The sequence below is a fragment of the Planococcus citri genome, chromosome 1, assembly GCF_950023065.1.
Source record: "Planococcus citri chromosome 1, ihPlaCitr1.1, whole genome shotgun sequence".
NCBI classification, from domain to species: domain Eukaryota; kingdom Metazoa; phylum Arthropoda; class Insecta; order Hemiptera; family Pseudococcidae; genus Planococcus; species Planococcus citri.
The window spans coordinates 90,677,671-90,698,545 of record NC_088677.1 but is presented as its reverse complement, the minus strand read 5'-3'; the positions used below and the strand labels follow the sequence as shown (position 1 = coordinate 90,698,545).

Genomic DNA, 20,875 nt, shown 5'->3' with positions numbered 1-20,875 from the left:
GAGGATGAAATTTTTTCTGTATGTTGCCACGAGGGTTGCTAATCCTACGGTAGGTAAAAAGTAAAAATTTCAGCGCGATTGTCAGAGTACCTAATTATCTAGTAATTACCTATAGCATTCGCTCGGTGGAATAAAATGTAAATTGTGCCGAGTTATCCCTTTTTGGAGGAGGGAAAGTGGCAAGCGCATCGCTAGAACACTTTTGGCCCCAATATAAAGAGGATACTGTATAGTGTATAGGTATCTACGATAGTGGGGTGTGATTGGCAACCGCCCGCCGCGCCCCGCCCCGTCGCGCAGCGCTGCGCCACTCCTCCTGTTGTGTGAGTTGGACTTGGAGTGATAAGTAAGTGGAAAAAAAAAACAAACAAACGTCTGACATTTTCCAAAAGCCCGCCGCGCCGCGCCGAAGTTGGAGTACATCGCTAGGTAGTGGACTAGCGGTTAGCAATGTGCAAAGTTACACATACAGCCACAGGCTTCAGCGACATCGTCGCCAACTTACCCTGGTGCGCCTCATCACCTGCAGCTGCAGCAACGCTTTAGTCACACGGACGGGACCGGACGATGCGATGCGATGTGACTGGCGCTCAGCGCTGGCGTATCTGGAGGCCTACCTACTTACGAGTAGAGGTATTCGTTGTACTCGTATGTACTCGTAATTGTAATCTTACTCGTATTTGATTCTATTTTTTTTTTCGGTCGGACTCTGAAGGTTTGCAAACAATTTCATTGGTACATACGCAAATACTCGTAGGTACCAGTAAAAGAGGAAGAGGACGCGACGCAATGAGCAAGACGGAGACGCAATTCTACCAAGTCCTGAAGTCCACGTACGCGTACGAGTATACGAGCATAATGTATCCGTAGCGTAGCTAATATATTTGTACATACAGAGTAGGTACTCGTTTGTGCTATAATCATCAGTATCGTACGAGTACGTAAACGTACCTAGACCTACCAGGCCACATTATACGGATACTTGTAATTACTCGTATTAGGCGTACTCGTATTTCGTCGAGTTAGCAACTTGGATAATGTACGAGTAGTGTACGAGTAGACAACGGGCGCGGGCGCATTAAGAATACTTACGTAGTCGTCACGTTCGATTGCGAACCAAGACATATAGGTATAGACCTATGTACATACGAGTATGTACCTATAATATACTGGTAAGTCGTATGCGGAGTTTAGAGGTGCCTAATGCCTTGTAACCGACGACGCGACGATGCGACAGCAAGTGACGGTTGATGGCAAATATGCGATTAATGACTGACCAAGTCGATTTGGGCAATCTGTAATCATCATGGTGACATGACAGAGTAGGTACAATGCTAGGTAGTATGTACATACGTACCTAATCTGTATACTCGTAGTACCTATAGTACGAGTAATATGTCGTATGTCTCACTCTCACTGGTAATAACTCTATCAGGTCAGACGTAGCTGAACGTAGATCCGCCGCGCTGTTCTTGCGCAGTGTCCGCCGTCCGCCGTCCACTGTACACTGGTCCTCGACGGTCACCACAATGCGCCCAAAACTACCTAATACGCCGTACGCGTGCGTACGCGTCAATAATTAGAGGATACTGCTGGCAGTGCTGGTACTTCGTACTCGTACTATGGTTAGTTAGATACTACGTGAGGCATGTCGGCCGGGCCAGCTCATTATACATTACATACATACATAAATGCATATAATTACGAATAGGTAAATAAAATAATGGACCTTTTCTCTCCCTCCCTCCCTCCCTCCCTCCCTTCCTTCCTTCCTTCCTCTCTCCTCCTACATCACCAACTGCCGGCTGATTCGACGTGACGTGACGTGACGTCGGTGACATACACACACAACACTTCTAGTAATACGCGTACATATGTACGAGTGAGTAGGAGTACCTACCTCGCGGATACATAACTGAGATGTAAATGTAGGTACCTACACCCATAATACGTACATATTTGTATGTACAATGAAATAGGTAGATAATACGCCTCTACTGTACAAATACGAGATGTGCTCGTATAGGTAGGCTACGTGGTTATAAAGCTCTTTAATACAAGTATGGAAATAGATTATGCTCTTAAGAAAGTCACAGCATTTTACCTGAGTTTTACGTACTGCGCACGCATCAGATCAGCTCTGTTCACGTACGACGTTGCATCCCATTAGTTGCTCGACCGCGTGACGACATCCACACCAACCTGCCATGCGCAGTACGTAACACATACGTAAAATGCTATGACTTTCTTAAGAGCATAATCTTTTTCCATACTTGTATTAAAGAGCTTTACGTGGTTAATGGTTAGGTATATGTGTACGTACTTATTATCACTCATCAGCTAGGTAATATAAGTAATAGCTGGTATGGTATACGAACGAATGTAAAAGACTTGTATACGAAACGGCGATGACGGCGGTTTTTACGACTTTTTCGCAACTTTTGCTATTTTTCTGCCGCTCGCTCCCTCGCTCCCTCGCTCCCTCGCTGGCTCTGGCTGGCTACACATGCCAAGTAGACGGGTTGTTTTTAGCAAAACCTCGTTTCGATGATATTTTTGCGATGAGATTTTCGTGTCGTTTCCATTTTACTCGTCATATACATACTACTACTACTACTATTACGAGGTAGTCGTAGGTGTGTGTACAGTGTACACACACATAGTGATATGATATGTATATAACTATTGGTAGGTACGGTTAGGCCATTATCCAAACCACTTTTCGTTCGAACGGATAAACCATCGTCAAGCGAATTTACAGTTCTTACCTACGTATACAATACGAGTACGTACATCGTGTATCGTGTACAGTGTACATTTTAGGTATATTGTTGCAAATTGTATTTGTATTTATAGTTAGGTACTACTGAGGTACGATAGGTAGGTAGGTATTTGCTCCGTTTTCCTATACCGTGTGGCGTGTATTCGTAGGCCTAGCGACTAAACGAAGCGAAAAAGCAGAAAATTACCAGTCTGGCGGAAAATTGCGGCGCAAACGAGAAGAGTGGCGTAAAATTAATTTTAGCCGGAACCGCCGCACCGCACACAGCAAAAACTAAAAACAAACTCGCGGAAGGGTGCGGCGAAAAGGTGAAAAAATGCCGAAACGCTTAAACGCCGAATATCGCAGTGGGGGTTAAGTAAGTGAGTAGGCCCTAAGCCTATATCTGTATAGGTACGAGTACGAGTACGATAGGGTAAGGTGTGGTGTGGTGTAAGCTTTATAAGAAGATTCGCAGCAAAAATGACAACAAAAAAAAGTAGGAAAACTTGGCCGATGGCACTGGCATGGCAGCGGTAGCGAGTACTCGTATTTATAACGTGACGTAAGGTGACGTGACGCCAGGGGAGGGAAGGGGGTGGTGGGGGTGGGGGGAGTGACGGCTTTTTCACGATGGCAATTTTGTCTCGACTGATGGCGTCGCACGAAGACGATAAAAAAGTTAATCGCATTTCTTTCGGCTACGCGATGCTACGCTATGCGAAGCGCGACGCGACGCGACGCGGCGATTTTTAATTCGAAAAATAAAAAATAAGTACGTACGTTGATCTGTTTACCGCCCAGCCTCTTCCCCTCCCGGCTCCCACACATCGTCATCATCATATTTCGCCTGCTGATGACCTGCGACGCAAGCGACGCGACAGCTTATATCTTGGTATGTACATATTATGTAATGTACCCTTGCTAGTTGCTACGAGTACATATGTGTATGTACATTGAGATTGTGCTCGTAAGTATCTGTATCTAGATGCACTGCAGGTGTAGGCGTAGGGCGTAGGGCGTAGGTATCTAGCGCTGATCAGTGGGTATTTTAGGTGCATTACTCGTATTTAGCAAATTGCACGACGAAGCCGCAACTCAACGCGGACGGCGCGGCGCGGTGGATGAGAAAAATTTCGCGTATTCGCGTATTCGCGAGCCACTACACCAGAACATGTTACGCCTTAATGCTGACAAAAAATGTGACATGTGTACACACTACACATACACGAGTAGGTACGTATGTACAAAACAACAGCCCGCAAGTCGCAAGTACCTACTTATTCGCAATTCGCGATTTGCAATTCGCAATTTCTCATCCGCTATCGTAAATACTCGTACTCGTAAATCGAGTCGTGTCGACTGTCGAGTAGTCGTACAGTATGTATTTGTGGAAGTGGATTCGAATAATGGCAATGTACGAGTACGAGTACGAGTACGAGTACGAGTACCAGTGCATGAAGGTACCTAGCCTACCTACCAACTACCAACCACACCTGTCCTGTTTTTTTGAAATTCTCAAAATACTCGTAAGTATGGTAGAGTGGCAGCGAGCAGGGAGCTCGAGAGTGTGTAGCGACTTTCATCGAGTACCTACCTACCTACCTACTTGCCTGCCTACCAACCATGTAGTATCCGATACCTCTACTCGAGTGCACGCTTGATGCTAACCGGCTAACGACGCCTATCGCCGCCGCCGCCGCCGCCGCCGCCGCCGGTCTCGCAGTCATTATAAATACCGACCAACGCTCGCATAACGGTGACATTTTGGCGTGATTTCAAACATTTCAGTCGCATCGCATCGCATCGCATCGCATCGAATTTCGCTCAGTAAGTACACATATTCTACGGGGCAACTGGTCCTTTGTTCACTACGCGTATTTTACCAGCACTTAGCACGTAGGTCTAGGTACTCGCGAATTTTAACCATTTTTCCCTCTCGTAAGTCGTGAGCGTTTTGGGTACACGTATCTATGTGTACTCGTACTTACTTACTCGTACGTAAACGTTGATGTATTTTTTTGTCGAGTGTGAAAAATCAAAATAAACTACTCGTATCTACGAGCTAGTATTAAAACTGACTTTTGAGAATCGTGCAATTATTCTTACGTTAACGTTATTACTTATTACGTAGTAAATTTTCAAAAAATACTCCACAGTCCGCAGTCCGCAGTACAGTACAGGTTCTCCAGTTATGCAATGTACCTGCAGTTTGTGCGAGAGTTTTAGGTTAGTGTAAAGAGGTGTCTGCGGCTGTGTAGGTGTAGGTGTAGGTGTAGGTATATCTGTGTCGTCGCCGCGCTGGGCGCTGCCATGCAGTAATGAAAAACAGCAATTTTTAAAGGTCAATTTTCATTCGCAAAACAAAACAAAAACGCATACGCATACGCAAAAATTTACATCTTTATGAAAGTAAAGGGTTAGGGTTAGGGCTTGGGTTGCTGATTTTCACGTACTCGTATGTTACGTGCACGTATAGGGGCTCCGTGCCTCTCTTACAGCAACCCTTTGCTTTATACTCGGGGTTAGAGTCTGGGAGCAATTTGCGTGTAACATTTAACCCCCCTCCCTCTCTCCCTCCCATTCTCACATTTGCATAGCCCCCTAGCTGGCATGTAGAACTCGCATGAAAATACACTCGGGCGTTAGGTACGATTTTTCCAAGAAAAAAATATTTGCTTCATCCGCCGTAGATACCTACTATGTACATACGTACCCAGGGTAGGTAGGTAGGTAGGTACATACTCTTACGCGTAACTCGTGCATCGCAGAGTAAGTATACGTACTTACGGGGGTACGTTATAGTTACATTCGTACGTTTTAGTTTAGATGTAGGTGTAGTAGGTGTAGGTGTAGATGTGTACTTGCTGGTTGCTCGGTGCGTGATGCGTGATGCGTATCGCTCTCATTTCAGGTAGACGTGTTTAAACGCGCGTAAAAATGGTCGTTAAAAAGTAACGACCAGAATATTAGACCCGCCGCGCCGCGCCGCATCGTTATTCGTTAATAAAAAAGACGTTGCGAATAGCCAGCATTTCATAATAAAAAATGAAAATCTTCTCCGCCGCGCCGTTACCGACCATATTACACAAATCGGCAATGTTACATATTCGACTTTTGATTTCATACCCTTTTGACCTTTTTCACCTCCTCGGCTCCTCTCCATCCCGCGTGAAAGTATAAATATCGCGGCGAATTTTGATTAAAAACGGATAGCGCATTCCGTAAACGAAACTTGCAAATGTAAATTACGAGTAAATACTTACCTACGTAAAAGTTACTCGTCATACCTACGTGAACATGCCCTCGTATCCCTGGACCAGTAGACCTACTGGTTAGCCGTTATAGCCTACCACGAATTCGAAAGTAGTTGTCTCTAAAACGTCTCGAACGTGTAAGATGACGTGTTGATTTGACATACTCGTACTGTGTAGTGTGTATACGCAATTACGCATGTACCGCACGTAGGCCTACATTTTCGTAACTACATACGTTTGTTTGTGTTCTTTTTCTAGATACCCAACTATTTAGCAGTTACCTACTCGTATTTAGACGGTGCGGCGCGGCGCGGAGCGGAGCGGTGTGATTAGCCAGCTAACGTAGTGAAGTGAATTATTGTGGAAAAGCCGACGAGTTGAAGATGGTGAACACGGTGCCGTCGTTGGTATGGAATTGGACGCTGTACGCTTGGCTGTGTACGCTCGTATGGCTGTGTGCTCGCGTATTCGCGTACCTGTGCAAAAATAAACGACTGTACGGAATGTTGCGAGTGTTCCCTTCGCCACCCACCTTGCCACTGATCGGAAACGTACACACAGTCTTCGGTAACGCTAACGGTAAGTGCGACTGCGACTGCGACTGCGAATGCGAATGCTATCGTGTTTTTTGCTTACAACTTTCGATAGGTATAGGTATAGCTAGGTGGAGGTAGAGAGTTTTTCCAAGTTTTAAAAAGTCTGACGAAATGTCAAAAAGTCATTTTCCAAAGTTTACCCCGCAAATTCTCCTCTTTTTTTCCCAAAGTTATTTAAAGTCAGATTCGAAATTTAAAAGTCTAGTTACCAAACTTCTTTTCGAGTTTTTCAAACTAAGTACCTACGATATTATACGCATCTTCTACGAGTATACCTACGACTACGAGTATATTGTATCAGCAACGGCTACGGGATTTCTTTCAAGTTACGAGTACATATCTATGAAAAGTGGGCGTAATGCGGATCAGTGTCGCGCAGATTTCAGACATACCGCCTGCACAAAAAACATAGGTATCCGTATCCGAATAAATGGAAAAAAATAAGGAAAAAAACGCGAAACACGAATCGGAAATTAAGAAAGTAACCAGAAATGGATGTTTTGTCGCTGTCGTCTAGAGACTATAGAGCTACCATAAGATATTGCACTGAGAAAAATGTATAGTATAAATTACAATAAATTTATAGTAAACGTGCTCCAGTTTTGGAATTATAGTCAAAATTACTATAACTATAGTAAATGAAATACTATAATTATAATAAAAAATACTATAATATAGTAAATATTACCATACGTATAGTATTTCATTTACTATAGTTATAGTAATTTTGACTATAATGCCAAGACTGGAGCACGTTTACTATAAATTATGATAATTTATACTAAAAAAATTTTTCTCAGTGTGCTGCTCGAAGACGTAAGCGGGTTCTGCGCCAGGAATGAGACATTTCATCGCTAATCATCTCGCAAGTCGCAACCAACGCGAAGGAAACATAATATAGGGTCGCTTGTTCTTCTTTTCTGTATACTTACGTACTTGAAAAATTGACATTTGAAATGTTTACTAGTCTCGCTCCACCTCTTCTATGGCCGAGGATTTTTTTTTCTTTTTGCTATTCGCGTATGTTGGACAAGTTGCATTCGGAAACTGAAAAACGTTACGTTAAAAAGATATTTAGTCTTAGTTAACGAGTGCCACCCGAACAACGACGATGTGAAATTTGAATCAGAAATGTACGAGTACGTACGTACCTAGCGGGTTCTGAGCCAGGAGCGAGGAAATTTCACCTTCGTTTTTCTAAAAACAAACCGTAAAAGCGAAGAAATGGATCCGCTCGTTTTTCCTTCCTCCAGACTATTTTGACAAAGTTGGCAGGTAGGTAATCTACGAGTTTGAAGATTACGATTTTTCTAGTTCGCGCATTCTTTCCTCCTCCAACAATGATCTTTTATGGGCAACTTGGACAAAATGAACAAACGGCCCCCCTTGCTTTTTTTTGTATTTTTTTCATTTCCAAAAAATGAAAAACTCGATTCGCGACGAAAAGTTTTTTTGTCCAATGAAATATAGGTACATGAACTACTCGAGACGTTTGAATTTTTTGCCAAAAAAATCGAGTAAAACGTCGTTTTTGACTAATTCGAGTTGGCCAAGTTGGAATGCGGTGTCCATTCGTGTCGCATGGAACCCTGCTCGAGTGAAAGATCGCGGCTATTCCGCCGAATACGAGTCCGACCGCAAAACAAACGTCATTTTTGGATTCGGCGGATCGCCGCGCCGCGCCGCGCCGCCAAAATTCGCTTAAAATTTCACGTGTTCGATTTGGACGCGTTTCAACTGATTTTTAAATCTCAAATTATCCGAACAAACGTCCGCAGCCCCAGACCCTGATCCAGACCCGAGGCATGGCAGTTGGCAGGGTCCATTATAGGTGTCGCGTCGAGTGTTTTCATATTCGTACACGTGGGTCTCGGTCTACCTACGAGTAAGTACCTACCTAACTACCTACATACCTATACTTGTATTTTTATTGTTCGCAGGTCGCGTAAAGAAATTTTTACACATATACGACAAGTATAACAAATCGCCGATAGTGGTCTGGTTATCGTCGTTTTTGCCCATGTTAATACTGACCAAACTGGAAGACATACAGGTAGGTAGCTAGGTACGCCGAAGGAGGTAGTCTAAATACGTACGTGTACGTGTATTACGAGTACCTATAGGTAGAGTTACAGTAGTTGCTTACGTAGGTACATACGAGTACTCGTATATGTGTAATTGTGTACGCGTACCTATGTATGTACTTTACAGACGGTGTCCAGCAGATGTGTAGATCGAGATTCCATGGGACTTTTGAAAGATTCGATCGGCGACGGCATAGTTATCGCTAGAGGTAAGTCGCGTCGCGCTACCCGGCCCTCTACTCGTAGCTCTCTGGTGGGTGCGAGATGCACGAAGGTACATACACATGGTATATACGAGGAATTTAGGTACCTAAGTAATGACGCGTACTCGTGTTTGTTGCACAACTAGCGGAAAAATGGAAGAAGACCAGACGACTGATCAATCCGGCTTTTTCGACCAGCATGCTGCAGCAGTACGTGCTCGTATTCAATCAACAAGTGAAAATTTTGGTGCGCAAATTACGCACGGAAGCGGATACCGGGCGTATTTTCGACGTGTGGCAGTACATGGCCAACGCCAATGTGGACATCATCACGGGTGAGTGCCGCCCCACGCCCCACCGCAGTGCCACACCCCGACATTTCGCTGTCATCTTGCACTTTGCATTTGGCCCCGCTTTTTCAACCTCCTCCCCCCTCCCCGTCTTCTTCTTCTTCTTCTCCCCCTCCTCCTCAATCTTCGAATGTACGGAGACCATTCGACGTGGGAATGGTGAGACTATTTGCGCTTTGATATTTTGAAAACTACGAGTTTTTTTCTCAAAAATCTAAAAAAAAACCAAAAAAAATCCGAAATCGTTTACTCGTACTTATAGCTGGGCCTACTCGCAAATCACAAGTTTTCACGCCGAACAAATGTGCGAAATACCCGAGTACATAGTAGTACATACCTACGTGTATTATAATAATATAGGTAGTTACTTGCATTGCGCGCGAATTGATGCACGGCATCGGCATCGGCATCGGCACGACGCGAGCGTATTTACGGCGAATCGTGTAGGCAATTTTATTAACACGTTCACGTTGGCGCGTGCCTACCTAACATATTATGTATTATTGTATACGTACATACGATATATGCAGATAGATGGCCGAATTAGTTACGTAGATACGCTTACGTCTTGGAGTATATCTGTTAGACCGTTAAAGTGTTTACTCCAGGTAATGTATTACCTGGGAAAGTGTGAAATTGAATTTTTTCTACACTTTACCTAGTTATTTCATACATACACGAGGTATGTATCGTTCAAGTGTGAAATCAATGATTGAACTACAATAAAGTAAGAAATGAACGTTAAGTCAAAGCTACTTGTAGAACAGGGTGCCCCGCCGCCACAGACTAACCTCCAAGCCCCAGGGGCAGATTTTTGGCAACTCAAAAAAAAAGTTTTTTTCATTTTGTAGCCTACTTCACTTTCAACATTATACCGTTGAGCGACTGTGATAGGTAGAGTGTTGAGGTTTGCGGGGCTCGATAGCAAATTCAACGTAGAATTTTTTGATATGGCTAATAACTGCGCCAGATGAACAGGAAGAGTTGTACGAAGAGAAATAATTGGAAAAACGTGTTCAAAAATTGCCAAAATTGGTATTTTTTTTTGTTTTTGTAAAAAAACCTAAAAAAAATTTCATCGTGACATTGTATCCTTTTCAATGCTGAACAAAAACTTGGAAACATTCAAAAATTTCATTTTTTTTACTCTCATTTAAAGATCTGATGCAGTTATTAGCCCGGTCAAAAAATTCTACATGAAATTTGCTATCGAGCCCTGCAAACCTCAATTTTTAGCAGTTCATTTCACGATACATACGTCATACGTCGCGTAGTGTATGACGATGACGATGACGTATGACGGATGCTCCGAGCCTCCGATGCCCAAGTGCGAGTTGAATTTTGCCTTCTCGAAACGGTGAAACTCAGATTTACGCGTTTGCGTTAGAGAGTAAGTACTCGTACCCGTACCTATAGGCCATAGGGTTAGGCGGTTAGGCAGAGGCACACTGCGTAGTGCGTACCATATACTCGTACTCGTATATGGATGGAAGAAGCTGCACGTAGCATACGGAGCCCCTGGCGATGGCGATGGCGCGGAGGTTGAAAAAGAAAAACGGCGGTCGGATGACGACTGACGAGCGAATTACTCGTACAGTAACAGTACTACAGTAGTTATAGTCGTACTCGTACTGTATAGTGTATAGCTAAACGGGTACCTACAATTTTGCGCAGAAAACATTACCGGTAGCAAACTGAAAACGCAAGAAAATTTAGGAAATGAATTTTCCGACGCTTTAGTGAAGTAAGTCGACTCTGTCACAGGTCCTAGCGCTAGCGCTAGCGCTAGCCTACTTATTGTTAGCTTTCGGTTTTGGTTGAAGCCGAGTTTTCATTATGTACCTACACAGATGCCTGAAATTGGAGAGTTCGCGATTGCTGTTACCGTGGCTGTTATCGCCGTCGTTATTCTATCTGTACAGAGTGTGCACCGGCAATAGGAAACTATTCGAAACGCTGCATAAATTACCCAAACAAGTGAGTACCTAATTACGGTCGCGGTCGTAGGTAGGAGTACATATTTCAAACGCAGACGAGTAGCTAGTAGCTACCTACGAGTATACGAGTAAGCCTACGAGTATGTCATGCCATTTGAGAACGTCTGCGAACTGCGATTTAATTTGCTAGTGCGCGTCACGCAGGTGCTGCAATTTAAACTGCGAGAACACAATTCGAAAAAAACCGGTAGCTGTGCGGCGACACCTAACCACCAAGCCGGTAAGTTGCAGCTCGACACCGCGACGCGACGCGACGAGTAGCTGATAGCTGATCGGTGATCACACCGCATCGTATTAATATCGGCCGATTACGCTCATTGCAGACCAACTGGAGCCTGAAGCCCAAGTCGACGTAACCGCAACAGGAACCAGAGTCGAAGCCGAACCCGAAGCCGAACCCAAAACATTGATCGACATACTGCTACGCGTTCACGAGACTGATGCGGCGGTGTTTACACAAAAGCAAATACACGACGAAATGTTGAACATAATCGTTACGGTACGGTATACGGTATACGGTATACGGTAACAACAATGATACGCGAATAACACGGATGTACCGGTGTACGGGTGTACGACGTACGTGTAGGTACCCAAACCCTATTACACCCACGGCGCTGCGCGGTGCTTCCCCTCTAATATTTTCAGCTTTTTGTTCGGATAAAAATACCAACTCGTAGCAATGTAGGTAGGTAGGTAGGTAATGCTCATAATCCTACATACTCGTACAGGATGCCCAGAAATATCGAGTACCCCAAAGAAAGTTTTTCATTAAAAATATAGGTTGGCAACGTGAACGGTTAAATAATTATGTAGACGCGTATGATTGGTGGAATGTTATCTCTCCAGTCCAACAACCAATCATGTGCTATCATTATTACTCGTATAAAACTTTTTTAGGGGTACTCGATATTTCTGGGCACCCTGTATGTACGACTACCTACCCCTGGCAAGTGGCAACGTGAAATATGTACTTAGATGCGTACGATTGGTGGAATGACTGGAATGCTATCGTCCTAATCCAAAGGCCAATCATGCGCTAGCGCTACCTATCATTAATACCTACCTACTCGTATCGTTCACTCTGACGTCTCTGACCAACCAGAGTACAGTACCTACAGTCCTACATATTAAATATACGAGTAGGTAAAACCTTTTTGGGACCGGTATTTTCTGCAGTTCTCGTTCGTAGGTGAGTAACTGAGTACTGAGTAGTGAGTATCTACTAAATAAAGTGCAACTCCGCGACAACAAAAGGAAGCCTTTACATCTCGAATTTATTGACACCTATTTTACCTAAGACCTAAGAGTATGTTTATCGTGTTTCTGTTTATCGTTTAATTTTAAAAGTTAACGTGTACCTATGTTGCTATAGGGTAGTGAATCGACGGCCGTCATGGGTAGTTTCGCCATTCTAATGCTGGCCATTCATCAAGACGCCCAGGTACGTGTACGTGTACGTGTACGAGTACGAGTAGGTGGAGGTGGACTTTTGCGAGCACTAACGTGACGTGACGTGTGTTTATCTTTGGCATGTGTGTGCGTGTGTGTGTGATTTCAGCAAAAAGCTTACGAAGAAGTGCGAAAAGTTGTGGGAGCAGACGGTAACCGCGATTTGCTAATGGACGACCTTGCCGAGTTGACCTACCTGGAGCAGTGTATTAAAGAAACGTTACGCGTGTTCACCTTATTCCCGATAACTCTGAGGAAAACTAGCGAAGATATCAAACTGGCCGGTAAGTACTACGCGTATTCGTCGTAAAAAGCTAACCAGTTATTTACCTACTGCGCCGACGGCGACTGCGCAGATGAACGCGTGATACCGAAAAATTGTCAAGTGGCGATGGCGTTGCACGCGATACATCGAGACCCGCACTTCTATCCGAATCCCAAGCAGTGGAACGCGGACAATTTTTCGCCGCAAAATGTCGCAAAGCGTCCGAAGAACAGTTTTATACCGTTCGGTCTCGGCCCTAGAGCGTGTATCGGTAAGCAAAGTTACGAGTAAGAGTAATAGCTACACGACGCGACGCGACGCGACGCGACGTGTCATACCTACTCGTAATCGTACTCGTGGTGGCTGTTTCAGGCTCCAAATACGCGATAATGTCGTTGAAAACTCAAATGGCCGGCATTTTGTACCATTACCACTTGAGCACTTGCGTGAAATTCCAACACATCGTACCGTGCATGGACGCCGTAGTCAGAAGTAAGCACGGTTATCCCATTCAGATGAGTACGCGCAAGCCGACGTCGTCGGCGTCTCGCTCAAGCTAGTGCCGAAGCCGATGCCGAAGCAGCAGTCACTCATAAGCTAAGCTACGTGGCGTGGCGTGGCGTGGCGTGGCGGTGGGTCTGATCACAGCTGATGGATCTACGAGAGGTGCGAAGCGAAACGAAACGAAACGAATAGGTAGCCCAACCGATCTCTGCAGTACTCGAGACCATCCCCATAATACACATACGAGTACTCGTACGAGTACCTATACTCGTGTGGACATGTACCTACATAATTATAGCCTACATACGAGAAGTAGGTACATATACTCGTACATATAACGAGCTACGTTCACGTGCTCGAAAGTCGAAAATACACGCGTTTAAAAGAGAAAATTGTCAACTTTGTTTCTTTGGGCAGTTGGGCGCCGGCGCCGTGCCTGCCGTGCCGTGTACCTACTTGTAGCAGATATTTGTTTATTACGACTAGGTAATTTCAAGCGGTAAGCGACAGATTTTGTGCCATTTGCTTTATGCGTACAGATTAAGCACAGGTAGGTATAGACTGGTAATCCGGTAACGAAACAACCGTACCCAAAAACCCCCTCATTCGCGCACTTCGAACAGCCGAAAAAGCTCTCTATAAAGTTCGCAAAAAAATTGAAAAATTTCTGTATTTTCTAAATTGAGATTTTTGGCCAAATGAACGTCGATTCGGGTGTACGAATAGTCGATTATTACTAATTGCGCATCGCTGATCACGTCAAGCTTGTTAGTTTCGGTCGATCGAGCTTTCTTCTTACTGAAAGCTCGACTTTTATGAAAAAAAGCTTCATTTCAGAAGGAACTTTGAGCTTTTCGCAACTACCAACACCGGAAACGAATTCGCCATACCCAAGAACCCCCCTATTCGCCCAGTTCGTACAGCTTAAAAAGCTCTCTAAAGCTGGCAAAATTGATTCAAAAGTTCAGGTATTAGGAGTATCGAACCTCCTAAAATATCCCATATTCTCCTAATGAAATTGGTCTTATTTAGCATGTCTTATTACCAAAAATGGTCAAAATTGAGCTTTGTGACCAAATGATGGTCAATTAACGTGCACGAATAGTCAATGATCACTAATTCAGCATCGCTGATCACGTCAAGCTCGTTGGTTTCAGTCCATCGAGCTTTCTTCTCATTGAAAGCTCAGCTTTCATGAAAAAAAGCTTCTTTTCAGTTGAAACGTTGAGCTTTAGATACATATTCAGCGACCATGAATTAGTTGAGAACGCCGGTTTCAAAAGTGGAAGAAAAGTATTTTCTCGAGTGTTAATAAAATTGCCTACCCAGTTTGCCGTAAATACGAAATTCATTTTTCTCTAAAAAGAATGTCTAATACATAGAAATTGGAGTCGAATCGAGTGGAATTTCTGGTCCCGGTGGGGTTTGTAGGAAGGACGAATTCATTTCCAATGTCAGATGGCTTCGCCTTCGACGATGCTTCCTTCTCCCCTCTTCTTTCCCTTATCGAAAAATTCTTCGCTTTAATGCAGCCTAATATATGTACGTGCGATCAAATTTTGCATTTATATTCGTGTTTCCTGACTAATCTGTAGTCACTGGTTGGATTATCTATAGTATTTTTATTTAATTCACTTGGCAGCAAACAGCCAGTTTCGACCTGGAAATATCAACGTTTGTGCGTAAAGGGTAGCGCTGCTTTCAGTATTAAATTAGTAGTACTATTCTTTTGCATGGGTCGAACTCAACATCCACACTCCACAGTCCACACTGGACGTACGCTTCCCTCTTCTCGCTTAATTCTCAACACGTCTGACGTTCAACACATCGAAGAAGACTCGATTAAGGAGTATGTAGGGTAGAGGTGTAAGGTGCACTGGGGGAAGTCAGAATTCGGGGTAAGTTAGAAAACTTGCTCTAGCGCCTAGAGGTTTATATCTGGCAAAGTGCCACTAAAGGTGACTTGAGGGTACTACCCCTACTTCATCACGGCATAAAAATTTTCGCGATTCAGTTTAATTTTAGATGTCTTTGGTTCAATTGTATTTTGTTGTTGTTTCGAACTTGTTTCGAATTTGTTCTAAAATACAGACTTTCTATTTCTTAGTTTTTCGCATATAGCGGACGAACCGTGCGTCCTAGTGAAAATCTGACGAGAGTGATCTCAAAGAGAATTAAATTCTATACAATTTTGTTTCTGTGCAATTTTTCTAGAACGACGCTCCGTTTGTGATCTACGCCTCTGCAAAGTTTAGCCTGTTCTGACTTTCCCCAATTGGGGGAAGTCAGAACAGTTTATATTTTATTCGACTAAGCGAAAGCTACTGTGTCAATCGCGCTCAAATTTTCACCATAAGTTAAGAACCCTTATGGGAACCTACATAATAAATTTGATCCATATTGGTTCATTAGAAGGGGAGTAACAGCTGGTCAAAGTTGAAATTTCGAAAAATCATTCCGACTTGCCCCAGTGCACCTTACATGTAATAGTGCAATACCTACTCGTATGTAATATTCCTATTCACATACTAGGTCATAGGCCTGCCTAAGCCTAGCCGCGCCGTGGGAAACAAAAATAAAATGAAAAATTTTCAACGCTTCTGTATGTAATTAATATACATCACAATATATTTGGGAAAAAAAACAGGATTCGTAAAGAATCGCAAAAAAATTTAAAAATACGCTTAACATAGGTAATAGCGATCTTACTGATACAAAAGGTAAATAAGGTTACGTAAAACATCTTTCCCTTTGACCGCACTGATTTTCTAGAGGGGAAAACGAATAAAAGGTAAAAAAAAAATAAATAAATAAATAAATAATAATCGTAATCGTAAACTGATAGATTAATAAGTAGGTAATGGTAGGAGAGCTATACGATACGATGATCGATCTTTTTTTTTGTTTTTGTTTTGCCTTCGATTCAAAAATACTTACAAGCGATATTTTAGAAACCTGCGGTAAAAAACGAAAAACCGAAAAAACTCGAGTTTACGCGACAGACTTGAAATTCGAATGGTAATTCTGTCTGAAAACTCGATCGCGCCACTTATCACCGAATAATAATTTCATCGAGCGCTTGGGGAAAAAACAACGTACATTAAAAAAAACGTTGACTCGGCAGGAAATGAAATACATACAAACTACGGATTTGTGGCTCGGCACAGCTTCGTTTACGGTTCTACGGGTCTAGGGTCTAGACAATACAGGAACATGATACGATACGAATTATTTAAATCTAAAAACTTATTTGATTTCGATTTGAAAATATTTCTGTACAAACAATATACAAATAAGTCAACAATTTTTTTTTCCAAAGTAACGCGAAATATACAAAATTCGTACAATAAATAAACCATCTTTAAACCTATTTTTAATTTATCACAAATTTTCACCTGCACAAGTAGATAACCTTAATTAATCATTCATACATCGTACATCGTACAAAATTACTTCGTTCTAACTCCACGTTCGTTCCAGAATCATGAAAAAAAAAAATACAAAAATGGAAAATACGTCGATAGGTATTTCAAATATAAAATATTCCAACAAAAATGGTTTGTAAATAAAAATTTTTTTTTCAAAAGCACATCGATTGCCTGCCAGCCAGCCATTTAGCCCATTTAGGTACTGACAATATTTTTGATCGTTTGCAGTAATTTCAGTGTAATTACAATCATTCGCTCATTTGATCAATTTTTTCGAATAGAAACGAATGAAACGAACAAAAAAATGTACGAATTATTTCATCTTAATTAGGTTTCCCATTTTAAATCAAGTAAATAAATGAACGACACGAACGACACGAATAAATAAATAAATAAATAAATAAATAAATAGATAAATAAATAGAAAAGAGAAAGGAAAACGAGAGAAGAATAAGAAGAGAAATGAATAGATGCACACAACACGATTCCTATACAGTACAGGTACATACATACTTAGAAAGGTTATTACACATTACATACGTAAAAGTATAGAAAAAAAGACTAGACTTGATTTTTCGATTTTACAAAATAAAGAAAGAAAGAAAGAAAGAAAAAAAAACATGAAATAAAAATATACAGCGCGCGGTACGTCAGCGTTCGAAGCGACCGAAGGAGAAATCAATTAGGTACTCGACACTCGTACACGATTCGATCGACAAAGGAAAATAGGTAATGCAATTCGATTCGTACGCTAGAAATCGAGAGTCGCGAATCGCGATATTACGAAGACATTGGAAAAACAAAGAAAACGAATAGGAGAATAAAAACCAAAAGGAAGAAAATTACAGCAAATAAAATTAAAAACTGTAAAAAAAATACCGCGCAGCCGCTACAAGATGCGAACATTAGGTATAGGAACATAAAATTGGTGTTTCTGCGGCTCGCGGACAGCGAGAAACTGATAGGATTATAATAACGATGTAAGTAAGGTAAAACATTGATTGTCATTTCTACAAATAAAACGTAGAGTAGGTAATTGGTTTTTTTTTTAATAAAATAAAAAAATACTAGAAAAAAAATAAATGGAAATCGTTCGAGGGAATATTTCCATTGGCTGGGAATAGGAAGAAAAGAAAACGGGGGAAGAGAAAAGAAATCCGAAAGAGGTTTAGGCCTACTACCTCCGCCTACTCGTAAAATACATACGAGTAATATCGCAACCAAACGAATAAACGGTAGGTAGCCAATCGAATCGTCGATACGTCTGTTTGAGAGATGCGAGTACGTGAGTACGTAGTATGGTAAGAAAGGGAGGGTTCTCGATTAGTCGATTACTCTCGGAATGCAACGAATCAAAGTTTTACCGGTTTCATCGCCGCGCCGCCGCAACGACGTAACGTAACGCAACGTAACATCGGGATATTGAAACGGGGGCGACGCGTCTTCGACGAAATCGAAATACACGCGATGAAAAAAACACAACAAAAAACAAAGAATGGAAAGGTACATACGTAGAATGAAAAAAAGAAAAGAAAAATGAAAAATGAAAAATGAACGAGAAAATCGAAGGAAAAATAAAATTGATTTTTACAAAACGTAGGAGACTTAATCGAATAAGGAAGAGAGAATATCGTCGCCGGTCGAAGCACCAGGGGTACCAACGTTGCCGTTACTGCTAGCACCGCTACTCGGAGGAGTTGCCAAATCCAACGGCGGATCTAGATACGATAACAAGTCCATCGGATCGACTACATTGTCCGGAAGAAGCTGCGAACAAACACAAAACACAAACTCGTCAAGCCAACAAACGACATACGTAAGTCGTAAACAGAGTAGAGCCCTGACGGCGAATGGCTCGTATACTTACATTTAAGCCTTCTTGACCTTGCGCTTCGCCTTCTATGACGGCAGCAGGATCAAAATTGAGATCTGAAGGTAAATCTACCGAAGTCGTGGCGTCGTGTACCGGTGGTCCGTTCTCTTTCTTAACGTTATCCGCGCTGACCGTCGCTGCGCCCGCACTGTTGGTCGACGTCGACGTCGACGTAGGAGGTACACTCGGCGGTCCGCCACCCGCGCCGCCGCCGCCGCCGCCGCCGATCGGCGTATGCATACTTCCGGGCGTCAGTGGAGTGTGCGGCATCTGCGATCGAACAATAAAGTCCAAATAAGTAAGTAGGTAAGTACATACACGCATAGCTACACCTACTATGTAGCATTTTTTAGACTGCCCCCCGTCGCGTCGTCGGAGGTTGGAGCGCGAGCGCGAGAAAAATCTCGATCTACAATGCTCGTTAGGGTGGATCGCCGATTGACCAAATTCTGCGGAGCCCTTCACTTCGAGTTGAAAGTAACTCGTAAAAAATTTCAGCCCAGGAAGTGCCTCTAGAGGGTAGAATTGGGCCCTCGAAGAGGAGGCATTCGCGAAAAAATGGTGTTTTTTTTACGCTCCTGTCGCCACACAACTTTCGTTTGGTCAAGCGAAAAGAAAGTACGACTATTTGAGATTCTTCGTCGATCTATGTGTAATGTGGAAGACTGTAGGCGTAGGCCTCTGGCCTATGGCTATCGCCGTCAAAATCCAAAACCACTTTTAGGGTTCTACGAGTATACTGAGCTGTTGAAAATTTGCAAATCGCTCATTTTCGGATAAATTCGTACGTACGTATGTACGCGTATTTTCCTGTAAGTAGTCTTCGCAGATGAAATTGTACATACTTTCACTCGGTAATTGGCTGTCTACTTGCACTTACTCGTATTTTTCCCAAAACAAGTTTATTAGGGACTGGAGCGAAAAAACGGCAATTTTTTTCGAAAATGTGCCCTCTCCGAGAGTCCTTTTCAACTCGAAATGCAAAGTCTGCGCTGAATTTGGTCGACGAATAAGGAACTGAATGTGACCTGTGCCCTATACAGTAAGTAGGTAAGGTACTCGACACTCGTACATAGTTGCTTACTTGATCGCTGATGCTTTTTTCGATAGCGTTGAGCGGATCCAGCGATTCGTTAATTACGTTCGAATGACTATTAGTAGTATTGAATTCGGACAAACCGGCGGCGGAATCGTAACTGTTATTCGATCTAGACACGCTGGGTACAGAAAATCCAGGTGGTCCGGCCGTCATCATGGAACCACTTGCGATACCTTCGATAATGGCGGGTTAAGAGAAAACAACAAACAAGCAAACAGAAAAACAGCTTCGATTAGTGTACGTGCGATTACCAAGGTACGAGTACTACGTATGCCTACGAGTACGTATGTAACTACAAACTAGTCATACTCGTATGTATATGTACTCGTAGATAAGTACTACGCTAGCAGTAGGATGATTTCAGGTACGAGTATATAGATACAAATACACAAAACACGGGGCAAGTTAGCATAGCAGCAAAGGATCAGACGGTGCTGCGAGTGCGACAGCGACAGCGACGCAATGGCAATATATTCGACATTCGTATTATACTCGTATTGCTGAGGATTCGCGATAACAAGTGAGAACGCGACGCAGGTGGGTAGGTATTCGTAGTCGTATTCGTACATCTACATACGAGTATTTTTGAGAAGATGCGAAATGCAAAGTGCTTACTGTTCATATCGGGCGGAATATACGGAGACATCGACTGTCCGATATCCCAGTTATGCGTGGTTGGCATGTTCATACTGCCCGGGGACATGGCTTTACACTTGCTCTTTCTTTCACTATCTTCTTCCATCTGTAAAGAAAACAGAAAAGGTTAGCTGACTAATCGTACTCGTACAACAACGCTATAAGCACTAAGCAGGGTTAGTCGTTCTCGTTACCTTGATATTATAAGGCATTTTGGAAGGTTTCCAATGAGCCGAAGCGTCAATGGTTACTTCTTCGGCTTCGGGAGCGCTGTTGTTCAGTATTCCCCAAATGTACTGGTCGATTTCGAGATTATCCAGTAGCGCCGGTTTACTGAAACAAAAAGAAAAAGAAAAAAACATCGATGAAA

At 42.8% G+C, this 20,875-nt stretch overlaps 2 protein-coding genes across 4 annotated transcripts in view; one reads left to right on the top strand and one right to left on the bottom strand.

Moving 5' to 3' along the window:
• The first annotated feature begins 6,282 nt into the window (after positions 1–6,282).
• LOC135841048 (cytochrome P450 4g1-like) lies at positions 6,283–13,861 on the top strand. Its single transcript, XM_065357838.1, has 12 exons — positions 6,283–6,597; positions 8,555–8,667; positions 8,826–8,907; positions 9,048–9,236; positions 10,926–10,995; positions 11,102–11,228; positions 11,393–11,468; positions 11,572–11,747; positions 12,624–12,692; positions 12,810–12,984; positions 13,057–13,236; positions 13,338–13,861. Exons 1-12 carry the CDS (start codon positions 6,402–6,404, stop codon positions 13,523–13,525), a joined length of 1,641 nt encoding a protein of 546 aa, XP_065213910.1. The 5' UTR covers positions 6,283–6,401; the 3' UTR covers positions 13,526–13,861.
• Positions 13,862–16,054: 2,193 nt separating this feature from the next.
• Positions 16,055–20,875, bottom strand: part of LOC135841143 (zinc finger MIZ domain-containing protein 1-like) — a 172,255-nt gene continuing 167,434 nt past the window's right edge. For all 3 annotated transcript variants that reach the window (XM_065357975.1, XM_065357966.1, XM_065357982.1), the window contains 5 exons: positions 20,700–20,838; positions 20,485–20,611; positions 19,855–20,042; positions 18,765–19,040; positions 16,055–18,664 (listed from right to left, as the gene is read on the bottom strand). In XM_065357975.1, the coding sequence (XP_065214047.1) occupies positions 18,503–18,664; positions 18,765–19,040; positions 19,855–20,042; positions 20,485–20,611; positions 20,700–20,838 (892 nt within the window). In that variant the 3' untranslated portion in view covers positions 16,055–18,502. The remainder of the gene's footprint in view (positions 18,665–18,764; positions 19,041–19,854; positions 20,043–20,484; positions 20,612–20,699; positions 20,839–20,875) is intronic.

Coding starts and splice junctions, on each gene's coding strand:
- LOC135841048 (XM_065357838.1), top strand. CDS start 6,402: ATGGTGAACACGGTGCCGTCGTTGGTATGGAATTGGACGCTGTACGCT. Junction 9,237..10,925: donor CAATGTGGACATCATCACGG/GTGAGTGCCGCC, acceptor AATTTTGCGCAG/AAAACATTACCGGTAGCAAA. Junction 12,693..12,809: donor CCATTCATCAAGACGCCCAG/GTACGTGTACGT, acceptor GTGTGATTTCAG/CAAAAAGCTTACGAAGAAGT.